The sequence below is a fragment of the Lissotriton vulgaris genome, chromosome 3_1 (genome assembly GCF_964263255.1).
Source record: "Lissotriton vulgaris chromosome 3_1, aLisVul1.2, whole genome shotgun sequence".
NCBI classification, from domain to species: Eukaryota; Metazoa; Chordata; class Amphibia; order Caudata; family Salamandridae; genus Lissotriton; species Lissotriton vulgaris.
The window spans coordinates 294,469,479-294,491,411 of NC_141689.1; the positions used below are offsets into that span (position 1 = coordinate 294,469,479).

General features: G+C 46.8%; 1 protein-coding gene across 8 annotated transcripts in view; it reads left to right on the forward strand.

The window, feature by feature from the left end:
- The window catches only part of SEC11C (SEC11 homolog C, signal peptidase complex subunit), a 224,100-nt gene that overhangs the window by 198,141 nt on the left and 4,026 nt on the right, over positions 1-21,933 (forward strand). For all 8 annotated transcript variants that reach the window (XR_015309277.1, XR_015309276.1, XM_086960484.1 and 5 more), the window contains one exon: positions 6,936-6,993. Coding sequence is in view for 6 of the 8 variants with exons in the window: in XM_086960484.1 (XP_086816610.1) it covers positions 6,936-6,993 (58 nt within the window). In the remaining 2 variants the exon portion in view is untranslated. The remainder of the gene's footprint in view (positions 1-6,935; positions 6,994-21,933) is intronic.

Here is a 21,933-nt window from a genome sequence, read left to right on the forward strand (position 1 = left end):
ATTGGCCAGACCTATTGGCTTTGCCAGTGCTTTTTTCATGAGCTGCTCATTTGATTTTTTTTCTTTGTCCTTCGTAATAACTAGGACTAGATAGATTAAGAAGGAATTCATTACAAGCAGCAGCTTTTGGCGAGGTACACATTAAGAAAAGCAGGTGATCTAATACCTGCCAATCTGCAAAGCCTCACCTTTAGCACTTAGCCTTTCGGACCTCTAACGTGTGTAGAGTAAAAATCTCAAATTGTTACTCAAGGATTCCTGTCCACGACTAGCACAGGTGAGTGCAGGAGCCACCTTTTCCTAAGCAGAAACAGACTTTTTATTTGACACCTTTAGCCAATTTAACTTTGGCAAAGTCCCCAGGATGTTCTGCCTTCTCATCTGTTTGGAGAGGGGAGTTTTCACGGCCTTGTTATTTGTCATCAAGGGCTTTGGTGCCTTGGCTTCAAACAAGATTTGAAGGCCTATGATAATGCTCCCTGATTACTCTGAAGAAAACATAGAGCTTAAAGCCAAGTTCTTCATTGCCAAGGATGAGCACTGAGGCTGGTCCTATTTGAGGTCCAGGGATTGTTCCCGTTCCAGCTCGCAGTCCTCTGGTAAGTCAAAGATGAAGTTTAAAGATATGTGTTGTTTAAAGTATAAGAAGGCCAAACGGAGCTCGACCACTTTCCCTGCCATTCCCAATTGATGGAAAGTTGTGCAGTCTACACTGAAAAGGGATGACTGTGGTATTGCCTCCCACTCAGACACCGATTCCGAGATTAGAGCAACCTGAATTTTCCAGGCTGTTGCGGACTCTGCAAAGATAGAAGTTTTTAAGTAGTGAATAGTGCAGGTATTTTGGACAGTCCAGTTTCCTCTGGCATGCCTTCAGGCCCCATAAACCTGCCAGGGTCTCCAGTTGGACTTCTGTCCTTCTCCAGTGCCAAATGACCCTGTTCGGTCTCAGCCTGACCCTTGACTGGCGCCAGGCTGCTCCTCAGTTACTTTGCCACAGGCCCCACCAGTAGTGCTCACCTCTGCGCTGGCCTTGCCTCCAACCCTCGTGGTCCAGACTTCATCCTGATTTCCATATCTTGTCCTGGCAAGGAAGGTCAACCTTTAACTGTGGATGATTCCCATACTTTTCCCTTGCCTCAACACCAAAACTGTTGAAAGTTGGAAGTTATTTTTCGTTCTTATTCCGATGCAGTTCAGAGGCTGGGAAAAGGTGTCTATAAATATGTTCATAAGGATGAAGCAGGCAGCTTACTCATACCTCATTATATTGATGCTGGTCTCTACCTTGACCTGCAAAATGCTAGTGATCTGGACACCTCCTCAGAAACTGAATTGCACTTACCATTGGGCCTTCTATAATGAGTAGATTGCATTTTTTGCAGGGATTTACGAAGGGTCACTGATGTTTTGGATTTACAGTTGCCCAGAGTTGGTACAACCGTGAATTTATTGACTGAAATGTTGCAGCCTGGACCATAAACTAAAAAGCCTTAAATACCATTCAGTGAGGCACTGACCGAGACCCTTATAGCTACCTGGCTACAACAATGCTCAGTATTTGACCTGGCATCTTTTGGTGTTCCCCTGTCTTTTTGCTTCTGACCTCCTATTTTTGACAGTGGGCTAAACTTCGTGTTTGCTGGTTTTGAGACTCTGGACACTTTACCACTGCTGACCAGGGCTAAATTACAGTTGCTCTGTGTCTAAAATGTAATGGCATTTGGTTTCTCCACGATTGGCATATTTGATTTAAAAATAAGTCCTAGTGCAGTGCACAGTGTGCGCTCAGGGACTGCAAATCAAATACTACTAGTGCCTTCAGCACTGATTGTGCCACCAACATAAGTAGCCCTTCAAACCTGGTCAGGCCTGCCGCACAAATTTTAAACTGCCAGGTTGACCTGGCAAATGCATCTACTTTAAAGAAGGTGTGACGCGCAGTTGCGAGTCACCTAAGCGCACGAAAATGTTGAACCTTGTACCTTTGACGTGATGGATAAAATTATGAAGAATGAACAGAAATATATCGAATGAATTACTTTGAAGACTTTTGTGTACGAGTACGTGAATAATGTGGATCACATATGTGCATAAGGCTGTGCAGCGCTTAGGTGACTCGCAACTGCGCATCACACCTTCTTTAATGTATTTACAAATGTGCATTTGGGACGGGGCACAGTAGGGCGTATGCACGCCAAATTAGAGAAACTAGAGCAAAGGTGAACTTTAAAAACATGGGTGTGCTTCAAGACATTTTTTGACGATAAATTCATCTACTTGCCAGGTCCTAACCTTCCCTTTTATTACATGTAAGGCACCACTAAGATAGGCCGTAGGCAGCCCCATGGACAGGGTGCAGTATCCTTAAAAGGTAGGACATGTGCTTGTGAGTTTTACATGTTCTGGTAGTGAAAAACTGCTAAATTTGTTTCTCACTACAGCAAGGCATATCTCTCCTATATGTTAGCATTGTAGCTGCCTTATAACATCTTATAAGTGTATCTTCCAACTGGGAGCAGATAGAAAATTAGAGTTTTGCATCTCTGGGCTCACAATTTTAAAGCACATCTTTTAGTGAAGTTTGTTTTCAATCGAGGTTCGAAAATGCCACTTTTACAAAGTTGTCATTTTCTTACTTAACCATTCTGTGCCTCTGCCTGTCCCTAGAATACATGTCTGAGTTGGTTGACAGGTAAACTTTGTGAATTCTCTCTAGGCAGTCATACACAAAGGGAGCTGAGGTGTTCCAGGTATATTCTAATGTCCCATCACCAGGCTGATGGGACTTCCTGAGCTAGATTGGAGGGAGCAATTGACACTTGCACCTCATAGGGGCTGCGCCTGTCCTCACACAGAGAGCTGCGTACCCCCTATAGTGTGTCTGAAGATGGGGCTAGAAAGGGCAGGGTCTTGTGCACCACAAAGACCTTTCTTTTAAGTCTCCATAATTCTAACGCTAAAATGGGCATAATTACTGGACCTCTGACACCATATACCCAGAACATTTATGGACTGAGGACATTATGCCAGGAAGAAGAGCTGTTGCTTCTTGTCTGGTAGTGAGAGAACTGGACTTGACTCTCTGCATCCTACTTTGTAGTTTATCCAAGGGCTTGACTTAGCCTGCCTCCTGTTGCTGAAGTCTCAGGAACAACACAAAGTTCACTTGCATCCTGCTTCCAGCACCTGTGCTCCTGTGAGCCCTGTTCTGCCAAGTGGTGCCCAATCCAGCCCTGGGCCCTTAGAGCTGAATTTAGTGCTGCAACCAAAAAATCAATGCATCAACTCCAAAGCGTCAGTTTGGATCTAGCACATCCCTGCGAACCTGACACATCGCCGCTGCCTGCACCTAAGCTGTGGACAACGTTTACCGAGTGCACGACGCAACTACCTCGACTTTCAACGCAACCCGACTTAGCGGACGCAGTATCTCCGAAGAACCACTGGTGCGAGAGTCTCGAGCACCGCTTCACCAAAGTTTGTGACGCACTGTTCTGACTCCACCGCATCCCATGCCCTGTGTGGTTTTCAACCGACACATTGCCTTCAGTCCAGCAGTTCGACTTTGATGCCGCGGAATCGACGCACCATGCTCTTGACATTGAAGCATCTCACCTTCAGTAACCAAGGCCTCGCACAGTAACCAACGCATCACCGTCCTGGAGCGGCAAAGCTTCAACAACCCTGCACTTGCTTAAGGAACAGACTCATCACCTGCACCGGCAACGCCTCACCCCCTGTGTGTGGCACATCCTCTTTGATTTTCGATGCATCCAAGGTACTGTAAGAGGGTCTGCTTGATTCTTGTATCTGGCCTGTGCTCCATTTGTGGTCAGACTGAACTTTTGGATTTGTCCTGGTCAAGCTTGACCAGATAGCATCCGTTGGAGCTATGGACTTCTAAGTACTGCATTTTTATTTAATCTTGAAAAATTATTATCTTAACTTGTGTATGTTGGATTTTTGTAGCTTTGGTCTTGTTTTACTCCAATAAATATTGGTGATTTTCTAAACTGGTGTGGAGTACTTTTGTGGTGTTTTCTTTGTGTCAATGTGTGTCTCTGTGTGTGTGTGTGTGTGTGTGTGTGCCAGCGCACACAAATACTTTAAACATTGCCTCTTTAGTTTAGCCTCTTTAGTTTAGCCTGACTGCTCTGTGCCAAGCTACCAGAGGGTGAGCACAGGTAAACTTTTAGTATGTATCCGGTGTACTTCTGGACGGTGCTGTTTGTTTGGTTGTTTTGGAAATCTAATAAAGTTGATTATCAAAAAAAAAACATTTAGTATGTACTGCATTTACCCTGACTAGAGTGTGGTTCCGTACCTGGACAGGGTGTAAACCTCTACCAAATAGAGACCCCATTTCTAACACTCCGCAGCACCTGTGAGCTGACTGCTCCGGGGGACTCCTCATTTTTAATGCAACATCAGACTCTGGGGAGTCTCATCATTTAGGCTTCGCCGAATAAGGTGAACCTCAGTGCTTTAACTACTGCTCCGTCTGATAAAGAATCTATGAAGATTGATGCTCTAGGTGACCGTCTTTTCTTCTGACATTTTGTTCACACATTAATTGAGTGCCGTTTGCCTTTTGTATGCATACTTAGGCTATTACACGCACTCACATGCACTTTGGGACATGGTGATCAGGATCTTGCCCGATCTCCTTGATGACTGGGATTAATTTGCATAAACCATACATGATGGACTGGATGCGCCCAAATACATTCTTAGCGCTGGCCTGGACACCTTGAAATATATGTCTTTGACTGAGCCAGGCTTTTTGCAGCAAAGGTAGATTTGGTGCAGGAGTGCTTTAAGGATAGAGGCGCAATGGTCTGCTCCACCGCACTATTTTCTCCCTCCAGGTTGCCAGTTCCACCAAGAGTCCCAGAAATTCTAGGGTTATCTGACGGGTTTTCCTACCATGCCTGTAGAAGGAGAAGTGGTGGCAGAGGTTGGGGCCACCAACAGATGCATCCATTCTCATCCTCTTCACCCTCTTCGTTGCCTACTGTGGCCACTGCCAATCCACTTTCCTCTTTAGTTCCCCCTCCAGAAGTTGTATGCAGCCACAAGGGATCAGAATCAAATGTTGCCTGACCTGCTGGTATGCATATACTTCAGATCAGTGGTTGCTTCAAATTGATCATTTTGTTTATGCTCTTCCTTTAAGGTTCTCCTACACATAGGCAACAGTTGTGGCAGAGAAATCTGCCATCCTAGCCAGAGAAGTTCAAACTCTGCTTAAAAAGGGTGCAGTTGAATTGTTGCTTGAGGATCAAAGGGGCCAAAATATTATTTTTGGTAATGCTTAGTCCCCAAGAAGGACACAGAGAGTGGGTTTTAACAGCTAGCCATTCATCCATGAGGTCAATCTACTCTGGTTTCTGGTCTAAATGTGTCCCCTACTGTTTGAACGGACAGGTTGATCCTCTTTTTTTTTCTGGAGTTTTATATAGGGCAAACTTGACCCGGTATCTGGTATCCGAGCGCTTTACATAGCACCAGTTGCGTTACATGAGGACACAATCACTTTTGTTAGGCATGGGGAGATTAAGTGATTTGCCCAGAATCACAGGATGTTCAGCGTCATTGCAGAGACTCAAACCCGGTTCCCCAGATAAGAGGTCGACCACCCTAGCCGTTAGGCCAACTCCTCTCCTTCAAGCCAAACTGTTCGATGTTCTGTTTGTTTTTGTTTTAGCCCAGCAAGACAATGCTTTGGTCACAGTTAAGGGTTACTTATTAGACATTTTAGATTTTTTTTTTATTGGCTTTATCAGCCTTCCATAAGTCAACTCACCTGTTGTGATGCATTTCTTTTGGTTGTTTTCCTTATGCCGCAGTGGTACTTCAAATGAATCCTCACCTTTTTGATGTGTGCACCGTTTAAGACTATGCACAATTGGACCCTGAGGCTTTTGTCACTTCTTTCTCATAGCCATCACTTCTGTACATCGTCCAAAGTTGGTGTCACCTTTTTATGTGGGACCGTCCATTACTTTCCTCAAGTTTTCTCTTTGCAGATTCTTTACCAGTTGAATCCTAAATGGGCTATTGATAGGAGTAAGGAGTACCGAGAAAGCAGAGTGGACTGTCCATTGTATTAGGCTCTGTTATGGTGTGGGTAAAAAATCCCCTTAGCACTTTGGCTGAGGGCATTTCAGTGTTTGACATCTGACAAGCTGCTATGTGGAGATCTGTCCATACCAGGATCATTTCCGTGCTTGGTACCTGGTGGAAGTCCACTCTAAAGACCTACTATCTATGGGAGGGTACTGCTTACTTATTGATTTGAAAGAGGAGAAATCTGAGGGTAGGAGAATATAGCAGAAGAACAAGTTACTTGTCTTCGGTAACAATCTTTCTGGTGGACACTTGCCAATCCTCATCTACCTTATGTGGCATAGGCTTCAGGTAGGTCATAAGGCTCCAATTTAGAGATTGCACATTTTCATCATTTCAGTTTGTCAGAGGCTTTACATTTGATGACGTGAAAGTAATGTCTGATATACAGCATGCAGGTATGGTGACTGTGTGCGGCTCGGTGTCGTCACTTATGGAAATAGTTCAGAGCAGCTACAGAGTCCGATGGCACCACCTGCTGGTGTGTGAGATACTGCAGGAAAAAAATCTGGATCCATTCTGATGCTTGGAGGCCTTTTCTGTAAGATAGACTAACCTCTTCTGTAAGATAGACTAGCCACCAGAAAGAGCGTATGGAGGGGAAGTAAGATTTTCATCTCGTTCAATCTCAAGAACAAATAGAGTAGAAATTGACTTGAATTATCCTAAGAGATTAGCCGTTTTCTTTGTCTAATAATTATTCTCACATTAATGTTTTTGTCTTTTGCATGATGCATTAATATCTGTAATGCTGTATTTGACTATCCAAGTAACATTTGCTTTTTTTCTTTTTGTTCTATTAGGTTTCTACCCTATGTAGGGATGGTTACTATTATAATGAATGATTATCCAAAGTTTAAGGTATGTGTCTAGCTTTTTACACATGTTTTGGGGAATATCGAGATGTTTATCAGATCAGTCAATATTTTCGTATTATCCTAGAAGGTGAGAATAGGGGTGGAGGTTTTGGGGTGAATGATTATTCATGTTTAATTCATACTGTATACTTGTTACAAAAACTCATTCAAGTAGTGATTATTGCTTACTATTAGAACAATTCGTAATTAGTAATCAAGTCAAATAATCTTTATTCACTACATTTCTGCAGCATAAAAGCACCAAAATACAATGCATAAAAGAACTAATCATAAAAGACAAAAATGTAAAATAAGCCTAAGACAAATACATTTTACAGGTCTTATCTTTAACACACATTAATATAAATAAAAGGCCTGAATCACGTCATCACTTTAAAATTACACGTTTCTGAAGTTTAAGAACCTGCCAAATAAGAGGTCATGGCATATCATATCAGAGGGCAGTGTACTTTTTGTAAAAACAATAAGGCTGGTCTACGCTGTATAAATTTAAAAACATTAAATTGGGGGGAATAAACATTTTCTTCTTGGAATAGGAATATCGTAAAGTGTGCAAAAGATCATGGTGTGCAAATTATATTGGGTGGAAACCCCATCAGAAGGACAAGGACTCCGAATTGACTTGATGCAACAGTTCGCTGGGTAACCTACCATGAGTGGTAGTAGATTAAGGCGAAATCTGGTCAGCACATAGCGATGTTGTATATTTTTTAATTGAAGATAAATAGAATCTATTATCCCTGTTTTCAGTTAAGGTATTTTTCAGTTGGATTGTATTCTGCAGATTTGTTCTCAGGACACCTTTTGTAATAATATGGAACTGTTTATTGACTCTTAAGGTTAAACGGTTGGTCAGATGATGAGCCACTCAACAAAGTTAAATAGCCTATCCTAATGGATATATTTATTCGCATGTTTGAAAAAGTCACCAGCACGATCAATGAACGGGAATTTAGACGCGTATGGCTAGTTACAGGCTGCATCCTAACCCAGCAATTTAAAAGCAGTAGGAGGACAAAGGCCATTCAAGCAGCTTTCCTCTCAGTAGCTTGGCAGATCTTCGGATCTTACTTTTGCCAGAGATGCCAAGTGTTGCCGGACTCAACAAAGACACAGAACAGTTCAGCAATTTCTAACTTATGGTCCAGACAAATGGAAAAAAAGTTAATTCTATTAACCCGGTTACACAAAAAAATGATGTAAGAATAAGATATACTCCAGTCTTTCATCATGTTAGGTAACTTGATTTTGCAATTGGTGCTTGCAGGCCAATTAAAGTCTTTCAATGACACACTCAAATATATGGTAACCTAACTGTTTCATTATGTAATATGCCATTCGCACATATTACTTTTAAGACTGTAATGGATTTGTTTATGAAGTTTAACTATAATCACATGCCATGTCTCCTGTCTTCTCTTAACTGTAATCTCTTCACCAGAGTTTAAAAAATCCACTGCGTATCTAATGTGCTGCAAATATAGGGCGTGTGTACTTAAAATGAGAAAAGATCATTAACACTGCAGCATTTTCCTTACTGTTAGGTGCAAAGTAGCTGCATTAAGAGAAGAATGATACTGTAATATATAGTTATATTCTGGATAATAACTGTATTAGGTAATATAGTCTACAAAGATTGACTCAATATTCCAGAAGAGTCCTCACTTCAAGCCACAGTGGTGAAGGAGCTTCTATTGAGTGCTAGTTATGCATATCACTGCATTCCTCTTTCATAGTATTGCCACATTACCAAGCCACCTGGAAGGCATTTAGTATTTTGTCTCGAGATTAATATATTATTATTTCAAGATGTTCCCTCCAATTCGATATTGTTTCTCAGTATTTCAGTTTCAGTTTAAACTTATAAACATGGGCAAAACTTCACAGAAAGAAAAATGGCCTGAGCCACTGTAAACAAGAAAACATGGACACACATTCTTACTTTTTTTTTTTTTTTATTGCACAGAAAAAGAGATTTCAATTAACACCGCTTCTGGCCTACAACCCCTCCGGGCTGGCCGCATCACAAGTAGTACAATCAAATCTACACCCTACGGTACACAGCCTGGTGGCCGACAACCCGGGTGTCCGGCGGCGTGAAGTGGATCTTGTATTCTCATTGTCTAGTATAGATCTGAGGAGCAGGCAGCGTCCAATGTTCATGTGCATTTTTTATTTTTCTCCCCCCCCCGAAACAACCCTACAACTTCCCTATCAAACTACCCACCCCCTACCCTTCCCGTAGCCTCATAAAAGTGCCGTACTCTATTTCGTGTTGCCCGCTTCTATAATAGCCCGACCCCGTATCCGGTAATATCTGCATGGCCCGTGGTAAAATTTCCCTGAAGGTATCCAGGCCTTCTTTCTAGGTGTTAGTGCAGCATCTAGGGGTACCTTCGTGTAGTGTGTGTTCTCCCTAGTGGACCCCCGCTGATGTACATCACACTCTATCCTCCCCCTCCACCCTCATTGCTCCCACCCCCAATAACGCACTGTGACCTGTCCACGTCACACCGCGTTGGCGCTAGTGTCCTGGGCCGTATCGTTCGTGGGTTCCGCCACCAACCCTTGGGGAAACTCTGTCTGTGGAACTCTCATCTTCGGATTGCTGTCCCTGCAAATAGGTCTGGTATAGGGCCCAGAAGTTTTTTGGGCGGCTTCTTGGGGGTAACAGTTCACTGTACGTCTCAGTCTGTGTGCTACAGTACAGCATGTCCCGAGCCCATTTGGCCTTGGTCGGCAGAGGGCCTCGCATCCAACACTGGGCCACTACTCTCCTGGCCATTAGCATCCCCATATCTGTGAGTCTGCGTATCGCCCCCGGAACCCCCCTTGAGTTACCTATGAGTGCTATTCCCGGATCGATGTCCAAGTCTACCTCCAGCATTGTGCTCGTCTGTATACCCGGGCACCCCCAGGACAGGTGCAGGAAGTCAGCATCCGCCGCCCGGCAGCGCTCGCAGTGAGCCTCCGGCCGCAGCCCATATCTGTGGAGCCGCGCTGGGGTGTAATACATCCTTTGGAGGAATTTGAAGTGTATGAGCCGGTGTTTCCCATTTAGGGAAATACGTTTCCTGTTTTCACAGCAGTAGCGCCATGTCGCGTCGTCCAGCGTGACTCCTAAGTCTCTCTGCCAATCCAGCCGGGCTTTCATGAGCTGGTGCTCCCCCTGTGATCTAGCTATGCTGTAGAGATTTGTCAAGAGCTTCTTGGGTTCTTTGTGTGTAATCACGTAAGATAGTTCTGGGACCTCCGGAGGCTCCGCCATATCCGGACCCAGAAGTTCAAAGAGGGCGCTCAGAGTCCTATGGAAGTGGAATCTTTGGAGCAACGGAGGTTCAGCTCCATCTCCCGAGATTGGTCCCAGGTTTTGGCGGTTCCGTCTTGGAACAGGTCACCCGCCTTGCACAGCCCCAGTTTTGGGAGTTCTCGTGTGACCGCTTTGTCCACCATGGGTGGGAGCCAACGCATCCACTCTATCGGCATCTCCGGCGAATAAATCATCGCCCCTCCCTGACGAAACAGGAGTGAGTGCCAAGCGTGATTGGTAGAGGAGATGGAATCCAGTATGCCCGTCCGACAATCCTGTGGTTGGCAGATCAGTGCCGGGAGCGGAAGTGGGTGGGCGAATAAACGTTCCATCCTGACATGTGGGATTTGTTTGTCGCCATGTACCCAAGTATGTAGGTGTGACGCTTGGGCCACCCTGTAGTATAATTCAAGGTCTGGCGCCGCCAAGCCCCCCAAGTTGTACGGGAGGGTGAGCGTTGTCCATTTGACTCGCGGCTGCTTCCCTGCCCACGCCAGTTTAATCATCAGGCTGGTCAAGCGGTGAAAGAAGGCCTTAGAGAGCACAATTGGCAGTGCGCTAAAAAGGAACAAGAATCTCGGTAGCACTATCATCTTCATCATGGCAATGCGGCCCAGCAGCGTGAGGGGCAGTTTGCTCATGATCTCGATATCGTCCTCCAGCTTACTGACCGCTCTCCCGTAGTTTTGGCTGACAAGTAGGTCTGGATCCGTGTGTATCTGGATTCCTAAGTATCTAATCGGGTCTTCCGTCCACTGGACAGGGTACTCCGTCTCTACTCGTGTGGTCACCGGAGTGAGGGGCAGCACCACCGATTTTGACCAGTTAACTTTGAGTCCCGATAGTGCACCGAACCACCTCTCTCACGAGTGGGGGAAGCGTGGTAGCGGGATCCTGGGCGTATAGCAACGTATCATCCGCATACATAGATACCACTATTTTTTACGTGGGGAACCGCACTCCCTCATGGCTATGGTACTCTCTCAGGGCACAGGCGAGAGGCTCTGCAGCGAGCGCATACAGTAAAGGGGATAAAGGGCAACCCTGACGGGTGCCCCTGCCTATGAATAGAGGGTGGGAGACTGCGTTACCCACACGGACCCTAGCCGAGGGGCCGTCATATAGTGCGCCTATCATTTGGATGAAGGGTTCGCCAAGTCCCATACAGCGTAACACCTGAAGAAGGAATGGCCACTCAACGGAGTCGAATGCCTTCTCCATATCCAAAAAGAGCGCCACCGCTGGTACGTCCTGTTTAACATGTTGGATGGTACCCAACACTGTTCTTGTATTGTATGTAATGTTTCTGGATGGGATGAATCCCGCCTGTTCTGGGGCCACTAAATAATTGGGGCCAGAAGTGCAAGTCTGGTCGCTAGTACCTTGGCGTATTGTTTGGTGTTGACATTTAGCAACGACAGCGGGCGGTACGAGCTACAGTCGTCGTGCGGTTTACCCGGCTTCAGAATGGTGACTATCATCGCCTCTCTCATGGAGTTGGGCATGGTGCCTTGCACGCTTATATCCTCCAGGACGGTGTGGATGTACGGCAGTAACTGTTCCTGAAATGCTTTATAGAAGTCGACGGAGAGTCAGTCAATGCCTGGCGCACTGCCTGATCGTATGGAGGCTAGTGCGTCCCTGATTTCGTCCATCTGTATCGGGCACATCAGGAACTCCCCATCGGAATTTGGGAGGAACGGGAGTTGTATGTGTTCCAGATAATCCATAATTTCATCCGACATGTCACCGCTTTTGGAGGAATATAGCACGAGTAATACTCTCTGAAGACTGCCGCAATTTCCGCCTCATCCGTCACTCTATCTCCGCCCGAGTTCCGTAGTTCTGAGATTAGCGCCTTTCCCCTATGGCCTTTAATGATGTTAGCCAAGACTGAGCCCGGTCTCTCTCCCTCGCCGTATGTGCGGGCTGTGGCATACTTGCCTAAGTGTTTCACCTCTCTGTCCGCGGCCTCATGGTATTCCACCAGCAGGCGCTTAATGTCACCTTCCACTGTGTCATCCGGGTTGGATCGACTCCTTGCCTCGAGCGCCTGCAATCGTAGCTCAAGGTCGGCTAAGGTGACCCTGATGGCCTTCAGGACACTGGAGTGCTTGGACATCGCTACACCTCTAATATACACTTTGAACGCTTCCATAATCGTTTGGAAGTCCTCCACCGACCTCACATTTTTCTCAAAGAACACATCGATCGCCTCCGCCAACTCACCGCGGAAGATCGGGTCCAACAGGGAGTATGGCGGGAAGCGCCATGTGAACGGTGCGTATCCCTTCACTGATCCAAGGTCAGTAGAATGGGGGAGGGATCTGAGAGGGTGCGCGGGAGCACCTTGCAGTGCTTAACTGAACGGTTAAGTCCCGCAGTGACAAACCAGTAGTCTATTCTTGTGTGTATGTCGTGAAATGCGAAAAGTGTGTAAAACCGCTCCGCCCATCATTCCTGCTCCTCCACACATCAATCATATCTAGCATTACCAACTTTGCCGTAAGCGACTGTGCAGCTGCAGAGGGCCGACGGAGGGGTCCCAATGACCTGTCTATGTCTGGGTTCAACGTCAAATTGAAGTCTCCACCCCACAGTATGTGTGGATTGTCGTGTCTGGCTATTTCACAGGCTAGGGTATCAAAGAAATCAGGGGAATCGTAATTAGGGCCATAAGTGTTGACTACCAGCAGTTCCATCCCCGCCCCTTACAGGACGCTATGACATACCGTCCCTCAGTGTCGGCCCCCAAGGTCTGTATCTGAATGCCTGATTTTGGGTTTACCCAGGTGAGGACCCCCCTCCCCCCCCGAGCGTGTGTAGTGAACCCAGCTGCTGCTATATGCCCTGCCAAACTTCTAGTGTGCAGCATATTGCTCGTGAGTGGGAGGTGCGTTTCTTGCAAGAGTGCAATGTCGATATTGTGGCGTCTGAGATAGCATAGCACCTTCCTAAGTTTCCTGTGGTCATTAAGCCCCATGTGAGGGCTTGTATCGATACGTGCCTCTCGTCCGCCCGCCCACCATTTACATCAGCCATGAGGACGCTGCACGGGTTCTAATAACGTAGTCAGACGTGTAGGGCAGGCTAACCTGCGGGCCAACAATCGGTTGCAGCAAGCACATTGTTTTCTTTGAGGCAAGGCACATCGGAACAAAACATAACAATTGTAACTTACCCCTCGTCTCATAGATCCCCCTCCCTCCTCCCACAGCAGACCAACCCCAACATGGCCTAGCATGAAAAAACAATCCCCTCTCCTCCCTTCCCCATGTCCCCAAGTGTCCCAAGTAGGGTCCAGTTGTGCGCTCAGCCCCGGGGCAGTGGTCGCCGACATCAGTGCAGAGTGCATGTATTCAGCACGTCTCGACCTCGAGAGCTGCTGAGCCCCGCCGCCCCCTTATTGTTGCAGCACTCGCTCCCCATATCGCGCGCGCCCCCCCCGCCTCCCATCAGAACCCCAACAGTAACTATACAGGTCCCCTCCCCCCCTCGTAGGATAACCTCAGTGTGGCTTGTCCATAGACCCAAAATCCAAGGCGGTCCCAAGACCAAGCAGCCCAAGGTGAAAGTAAAGAGGAGCTAACCCCAGCATAAATTGCAATGTTCTCACCGGGGATCCTCGATGTCCTCGAAGTTGCCAACTCACCCCCTTAAGAAGTCAGGGGGCAGTGAGGGAAAGCTGGTGGCCCCCAGTTGCCTATTCCTGATCCTCCAGGCCGCTGGCGTGATCCTGACCGTCGTTCTGGTCGTCTGGATTATTAAGTTTGTCCTTGGACCAGGTCTTTAACGCTTTGTGCAGTACTTTAGGGTCAGTGAAAAAGTGGGAATGCCCTTGCCGGTTTATTCGGAGTTTTGCTGCGTACAACATGGCGTAGTCCAATCCAAGGTCGCGGATCTGCTGCTTGTAAGGGGCGAAGCGGCGACGTTCCTCCTGCACCCTCGCCGTGAAGTCTGGGTATAAGCAGATAGATGATCCCTCGAATTGCAATTTCCCCTTTTCTCTGGCTATTCCTAGAGCAGTGTCTCTGTCTCTATAGTTCAGTAATTTTGCAATAATTGGTCTCGGTGGGGCACCTGGTTGCGGCCGCGGGCCTAGCGATCGGTGCGCTCTTTCCACGATAAACATTGACGAAAATAGTCATTCCCTAACAGCGTGGTGTGCAGCCGTTCGACGAACAATTCCATCTTCCCCACCTGGGTCGTCTCCGCCACACCCGTGATTCGGATGTTGGATCGCCGGGAGCGGGCCTCCAAATCCTCCGACTTATCCTGTATGACCTGCAGCAGTTTCCCCATCTGCTTGCGATCTTTGTCCAGGTCCATTTGGGCCTCTTCCACCTCAGTTAGGCGCCTTTCAGACATATCCAGTCTCTCCGCGTGCTTGTCCGCACACTCCGACATTCGATCCATCCGATAGGTGAGAGCATCGAGTTTTGTGCCTATCACGGTCATGCTGTCTTGGAGGCTCTTCTCCATTGTTACGAGAAGGCCCTTGATGTCCGTGTAAAACGAGCTCTCCGGGCTTTGGCTCTGTTGCGCGGGCGAAGATTCCTGTGTATCCGGGAGCTGCGTTCTGCGTTGTTCGACGCCAGTTTGGACTGCTTTGGGTCTCCCTTGCCCATGTTGCCCCCGCTGGTACTCGCTGAGCGGGTCTCCACTGTGGGTCGCTCGGTGCAGGGTTACCTGTCGACGTGGGTTCGCCCTCCGAAAGTCTGGAGCAGTTCCCAGTCGCAACTCAGTGTCTGGCCTGTCCACGCGTTCCCTGCTTTCACCAGGCCTCACACAGGGTCCAGGCGGGCCCACACTCACTGTCGCGCCGCGATGGCCACACACCGCTCAGCCGGACCGCGTGGAGGTCACTATGTGTCCGTCCTCCGAGTCGCGACTGGCAGGCGATGCTTCCAGTGCAGGTGTTTCCCAAAGCGTAGTGGCACTCCTCCGTCATCTCTACCCACTCGTCTTTGCAATGGGCCAAGAGCTGGCAATCGCCCCCGTCACACTCTCCGTTGGGGGGGGGGGGGATGGAAGGCTCACAGCCGCTGCCGTGTCTCGCTGTGAGTTCCTGGTCCGTTCTAGTGGCGCAGGTTCTCCCGTCTCGGGGCGCTGCAATGGCCGCATGTTGAGTGGCGCACTCCGGGCAGGTGTCTAAGCTAGTGCCCGGCTTTGCGGCCTAGATGGCCGTGGCGCCGGACTAGGATCGTTTTTGGCCGCAGAGGCTCGGAATCTCCTCGCTCTTTCTCCACTACAGTCGGGCACCCTCCGGGGGCCAGTAGGCAGCGCAGACTACCACGGGGCTTGGCTAGTTCAGGATGAATTCAGGATATTTAGGAGCGACGGCACGGAGCTCTCACTTCAAGCGTCCGCCATCGTTGCCGGCAAGCTCCGCCCCCAACACACATTCTTACTTACTAGGAAGTAAAATACCATACTAAGTATATGAAATGACAGAAAGGGTGATGTTTGATTTCTTACAGAAGGAGCCAGTACAATGTGGATTTGTTTTAGAAGGCTGCATCAATGAACAATGCTCTTTTGTTAAGATGGGTAGGAATGCTGCTATAACTCCCTGCCCTTTTCCGTTATTGCTTTTCATTCTCTTTAGGTTTCACCTGCACACCGATTGTGCTCTGCTTGCAAAATCTCTTGTAAATAAAAAATGGGCTTAGAGCCCTCTCATTACATACTTTTCCTTACTATTGGTTGGCTCTGCAGTCACTCTTGTTTCCTTGCTTCTAATTGGTCGGAGCTTCCTCTTTGACTTCCTCCTGGGATTTGCCGTGTGTCCCTACTGTGGAGCATGGACCAAGTACAGCTTCCTGTTACCAGTGTCTTTCCACCAGCCACAAGCTCCTTTCCGCTGCACCCCTACTGCTGTCCGTGGTTTGTTTAATCCATTCACCCTCCCAACCTACTCCTGAAATGAAATGAAATGAAATTTGATTTGTAGAGCGCATGGCTGCCGAAAGCGTCCCAGCGCTTGCTTAGGGAACCCGTCCTGGTATTCCCCTGCGAGATAACCCATTACTGGGCATCCCCAAGGTGAAAGCCAGGCATCCCGCTGTGAGGGGCCGTTGTGGAGATTAAGTAAGCTATTGCCCAGAGTTACAGAGTGGGACTCCATGATTGGAATAGGCACCGAGGCGAAAATTGTCAGGTCCGGGTAAATTTGAGCCCAAGACCCGCCGAGGCGGGGAATTGAACCCTGGTCCGGGCCAGACCTCTGCATCAGGGTCTGCCGCTCCAACCACTTGAGCCACACTTCTCACACTTCTCCTGCTGTTTGTGTTTTGCTTACCCACCATCCTCCCATTGTCTGTGGTCTTCCTCCCTTGTGTTCAGTCACAGAAGGGCCATGTCTTATGGTGACCACATCAAAAAAAGTGTTCTTCCCGCTCACTGCATGTCCTGCACATCCTGTATGTCCGGCTCATCCTCTGTTGTATGTGTTGGTCGATGGACTGTGCAGACCAGCATTGTGGGTGCATCAAAAGGGCAGACTTCTCCTCAGAGTTATTTGTTATTGCACTCACATTAGGTGGAAGGTGCTCACTGCCTGTGGAAATCACAGCACACACCCCTTGCACAGCACTGTTTAGGGAGTTCACCCAACTCTAGGTACTGGAAGGGGCTGTCCGATCCCATTCTCTCGTGGTGTACCCTGCAACATTCTACACAGAAGCACTTAACAATGTCACCTACTACAGCCCTGGCCATGTTAAAAATTATCTGAAAGATGTTTAATACACACCAACATTGTTTTGCCCTGTTTGGAGCTAGTCGGTTTGGCACATTTGCCAAACCTTGGCAGGAATGTATATGAAGCGCAATTCAACACAACCGCAAAGAGAAGAGTAGTATAAAGTGTAAAAGTGGTATGTACTGAGTACCCTCGGAATTCTTTTGGCTTCCCTACTTGGCTGTGATTTGTAATCCTGTACAAAAGGGGGTGGTGATGGACGGAGCATCTGAACCAATCAAACACTCACACCCAGTAAGCAGATCTGGGTTTAATCCATCACCTTTCTTTAGCCCACTCTGCCACCCCAGTTCAGACATGGCCATATGCCAATCAGTCTGACCCTGTGCCTCATGGGAACAGTCCAGCCCGAACTGCCAAGCCATGCCTTCCCTGGACCTGAAACAAGCTTCCTAGGATTTGTGATCCTGGCCAGGTCATATAATTCTCCATTTGATATGATCAAATTGAGAGTGTCTAAACAAAACAAATTAAGTGCAAATACTTGGCAGTAAATAACTTGTACATTACTCAGTATGATTTTACAAATGTGGGTGCAGACACCGGTGTCTGTGGCAGAAGTACCACAAAAAACATCAAATTATGTCTTCGATTTGTACTCCTTGTTCGCCTAAGGCGTTGTTAAATGGCGCCTCCTTGAAGTGAATAACCTTAAGGCACAGTGGACAGCCAATTAATTGTTTGTGCAAACCTTATCAGTACTGTCCAGAGAGGGTGAAACAAGGGGCAACTCCCAGGCCTCTTGACGGATGTAGATTCTGTCTAACATTAGATATCACAGTTGTGAGCAAAGACAGATGCCCTGATACTCTCTTATTTGTGGTCCAAGACAAAATGTCCTATAATACAAAGCAAAGGAGGTATTGTGTGAGTATCTGCTCACAAATAATTTGGAGGAATTTGAGGACTCTGTGTAGTATTCCTACGCTATGATTTATGCTCCATGTTACCGTGTCCTAGCTGCTCAGCCTGTGTGTGTGTTCTGAAAGGAATGTTGGTGAATGAGCTATGAGTGGAATGCTTGAGTGTCTGGATGAGTTATGACAGTTGTTTGATGGGGCTGAGCAGCTAGCAGGCTGCTCCTGGTGGGGCTGTTGATGAAGACTTACTGAAGATTTATACTACCTCTTTACTTACCTGAATAAACCTACTTGGACTTCATCTTACAAGCGTGGTCTTGATTACTACACTCTGTCACAAGTTCACCATGAAATTTAAAGTCCCAAGGTCAGTGCCTAGTACTTGACCCCATTCTGTTGTTTTTCTGTTTGCATTCTGGGAATAGTAGTTTGGAATGGCCTCCTTCTGCACACGCTTCCAGGCACGTTTTGAGGCAGTTAATTACATTCTTTATACAGATCTCAGTCTCTGCTTTCCCCACCCGAATCTCGGCTCAGTTTGGCTTTCGGAAGATGACACGGATGGAAAATGGCACCTCTGAGGACAGCATATCCATGGGCCCCTTAAATTGGAGATTGCCAAAGTGAACGGTCCTATCAGCGTGATGTGCGGTTCCCTAATCCCCGGACACAATTGATAATTGGTGCATTTAAAGTAGGAATTCCCCTTGAAGTGCACGTACTGGCTGAGTGACCCAGCAAAACATTATCAGTGTTCCACGAGATCAGAAGGTGACATTTAATGGCAGTTTTTAGGTTGAGCCTGGGCAAAGCATGTGCTGCTCTGCGAGGCGCAATACTTCCCTGCGAGTCAGCTGTATTTGAGTATGGCGTTGAAGCTCTGCCCATATTTTTTATTGGCTTTTGTTATTGCCCTTTATAAATGCTGGCTTCTGATTCCTTAATAGGCTTGTTAGTCCCTCCTTGGTACCACTGTGTCTTCATTTGTAACCTCCCATGGGGACTGGTCCTTTTACTTCTGCTGTTACACGGTATATCTTATTTAGTCTGTAAGCACTATTTTCTTTAATGAGTTTTTCCTACTGCAGGCACAACATGCTTTCCTGCAGCATCCAGCGTGCCATGCGCTCTTCACTTTCCAAACAGCCCTGGACATTAGCGGCCTCTCCTTTGAAATTAAATAGGTCTTGCATTTACAAGAGTGTGAGCTATTGGCATTGTAAATGACAATGCCTTTTATTTATTTCGTAATTATCAAACCAGGTAAATAAAAGCCATTGTCATTTACAATGCCAATAGCTTAAACTTTCGCAAATGCAGGATTTATTTCATTGCAAATGCTTGTTTTTTTATTGTTCTGACTTATTGTTTTTGTAATGTTTATTTATTTTTGCTAACATGGAAAGGCAGCTCCTGCTTTACTATGACTGCAGGATTACTTTATAAACTACTTTCCATCTTTGAGTGGGAGAGGGTTAGACACATCTACACTATCTGCGCACGGTCCGGTCCAGAGACATTGTTTTTTACTCCTCTGTCTGAGGGACCCAGCAGCTCCTTTGAAATCTGAAAGTGGTGCTTACAGACACTACTAGTAACTGGAAATGCCGCTGTTTTATCTGAACTATGTTCCGCGAATGCCATAGATCTGATTTTTGAAAACCGTCCGAGTTGTGGTATGGGATTTCTCCACTTTTATTTGTGGTTTCAAAACACGATCTCAACGGTGTTACCTACCGTCCGTGACGTCGTCGATGGACTTGTGTGCTTCAAATTACCTAGCAGTGTTTTTTAGGGTTCCCTTTGCTATGTCTTTGGATACGGATCGGTGTGGGTCACCCCCACACCCTCCCACCCTTCTATTCCATGCCAGAATTATTTGAATTTAGGGCCTGCATAGAAACTCCCTCACCTGAACAATTGAAACTGCAGTCCCACCCCTAACACTTCTCATCTTTCAAACCTACAGTGCTCAGGAGAAGTGGTAATCGGCAACTCCTTCCTAACAATGCCCTCATTGAATTTCTAAGGGGAGCCCTGTGTGTATTGTTCCTCGTGTCACTGTGTGGCCTCCACCCTCCAGGCACAGCAATGTAGGCAGTACACTTCCACCTTCTGTGGAGGACGTCCACACCCCCTCTCCTCTGTCGTCTTTTCACACATGCCTCAGCTGGCTGTTTTTTTTTAGCACTTATATAGCGCTTACTACAATTGTTAGTAATATGAGGAAAAACTGGCCTACTTACCACCTCGGAAGATATTTGAAAATGCAGATAAATACATTGTATTCTCGTACAAATTAGAGCCCTAACAACATCTATGAATTATGGGGCATCTGGTCGTCTTCGCTGCTATTGCAAGTTAATCAAATATTGTAGAAATCAAGGGCCGTTTCTTTTAACATGTGTTTCTAAGCAGTTAAAATGTTGCCATCTAAACTTACAACACGGACATGTTCGTGAACAATCCAGCTGTTGGCGCTAAAGAGCAGCCTGTTTAGTCTTATCCCTGTGTCCCATTCATCACCCAACGGAGCACAGTTCTGGTTAATGTTTTGCTACAGACATCTTCATGCTGGGGGAGACTGCGTTGCCCCTGCAGCTCCCCCTGCACCTTTGTACACACCTGGCAGTTTCCACACGTGAAAAACAGAAATGTTTTCCTTCAGGCCTGTCAAGGCTCTGCAAAGCATTATGAGGCGCTCTGATGCTGAAGATGTGAAGTCCCTCCCTATGTCTCTGAGGGACTTGAAAGAAAGAACCCCTCAAGGGCTCAGCCATTCGTCAACAACATCCCCTGGCTGGAACTTTTGTTTTTCAGCTGGGGGTGTGTTGGGGACTGCACCAAGGTGTGGAGGGCTGAGCTGGGGATGTCTGGAAAAGGGCATCCCCTGTAGGTGAAGAGGTGCAATTGCACAAGAAGTTCATTTACCTCATTTTATTTTTTTGAGGGACTGAAAGTCACATGTGTAATGGGAAGTCATAAGCAAAGTGGGGTTATGTTGATGGACATTCCTGCTAGCCTGTCTGGCTGTATATGCTTAATCATGTGATTATAACTGTGATGCTTTTAGGGGCTTTAATTGCAATGCCTTATCAATGTGACTAGATATGATAGCTACTGTCATTCTAAGAAATGCCTAAACATGTTGCGTTAGGTAAAGAACAACCCAGACTGTTAGCCTCTAAAATATAGAGGTATATACTGTATGGTCAGTATGAGATGCTTAGTCAGGGTTATGCGTCACCATGGCATGTGTGCCCCTTTATAATGCTTGTTGAGATGATGGGGTGGGTCGCCACTGGAATGGTGCCAGTGGGTAAGGCCCTTACTCCAGTTTATGGTCAACCCACTGCATAAGGGGGCAGGATGATGTGCATACATGGGAGTGGTGGTACTAGATCCCCCTGCGATGGAGGGTTTGGAAATATTATGCAATGTCAGAAAGTAATTCCAACAGCTTATCTATATTTGTAAATTGTTGCATAGTACGGAGTAGTGTGTGTGTGTTTAATAAATGTACTCTTCCTTTTCTAAAGCAAAGTACAGACTGGACAATCAATTATTGAGTGTTATTTCTGCGTACTGGTAAAAGGTGATTTCTAGCCCACACCACCTCCCTTGATTAAGCCTTAGACTGTTCTGCAACACTACCCTCTGCGAGTCAAGCGCTACAATGGGGTGTTTGGTTCCCAGTGAAGGACAAATATAGTCATGTTATTTGTCCAGGCATCCTAGATACTGCCTCGTTCTCCAACAGCTATAGCGCAAGATTAACACCATTGAACAAGACTGTGCTGAGATGTGGAACTATATTACTAACTAAAAAAGTGAATGAGCTTCTGTTCTACAAAGTGTGACATTGTTAAAGTACATAGGATGACTGCAACTTGAGTGAGACAGCGCACTAGTATGAGGCCTTCCCTACCTGACCCATGGTGCGAGAGGAAAATACACAGTGAAAGACTCTGCTCCTCCGACTTTATTACA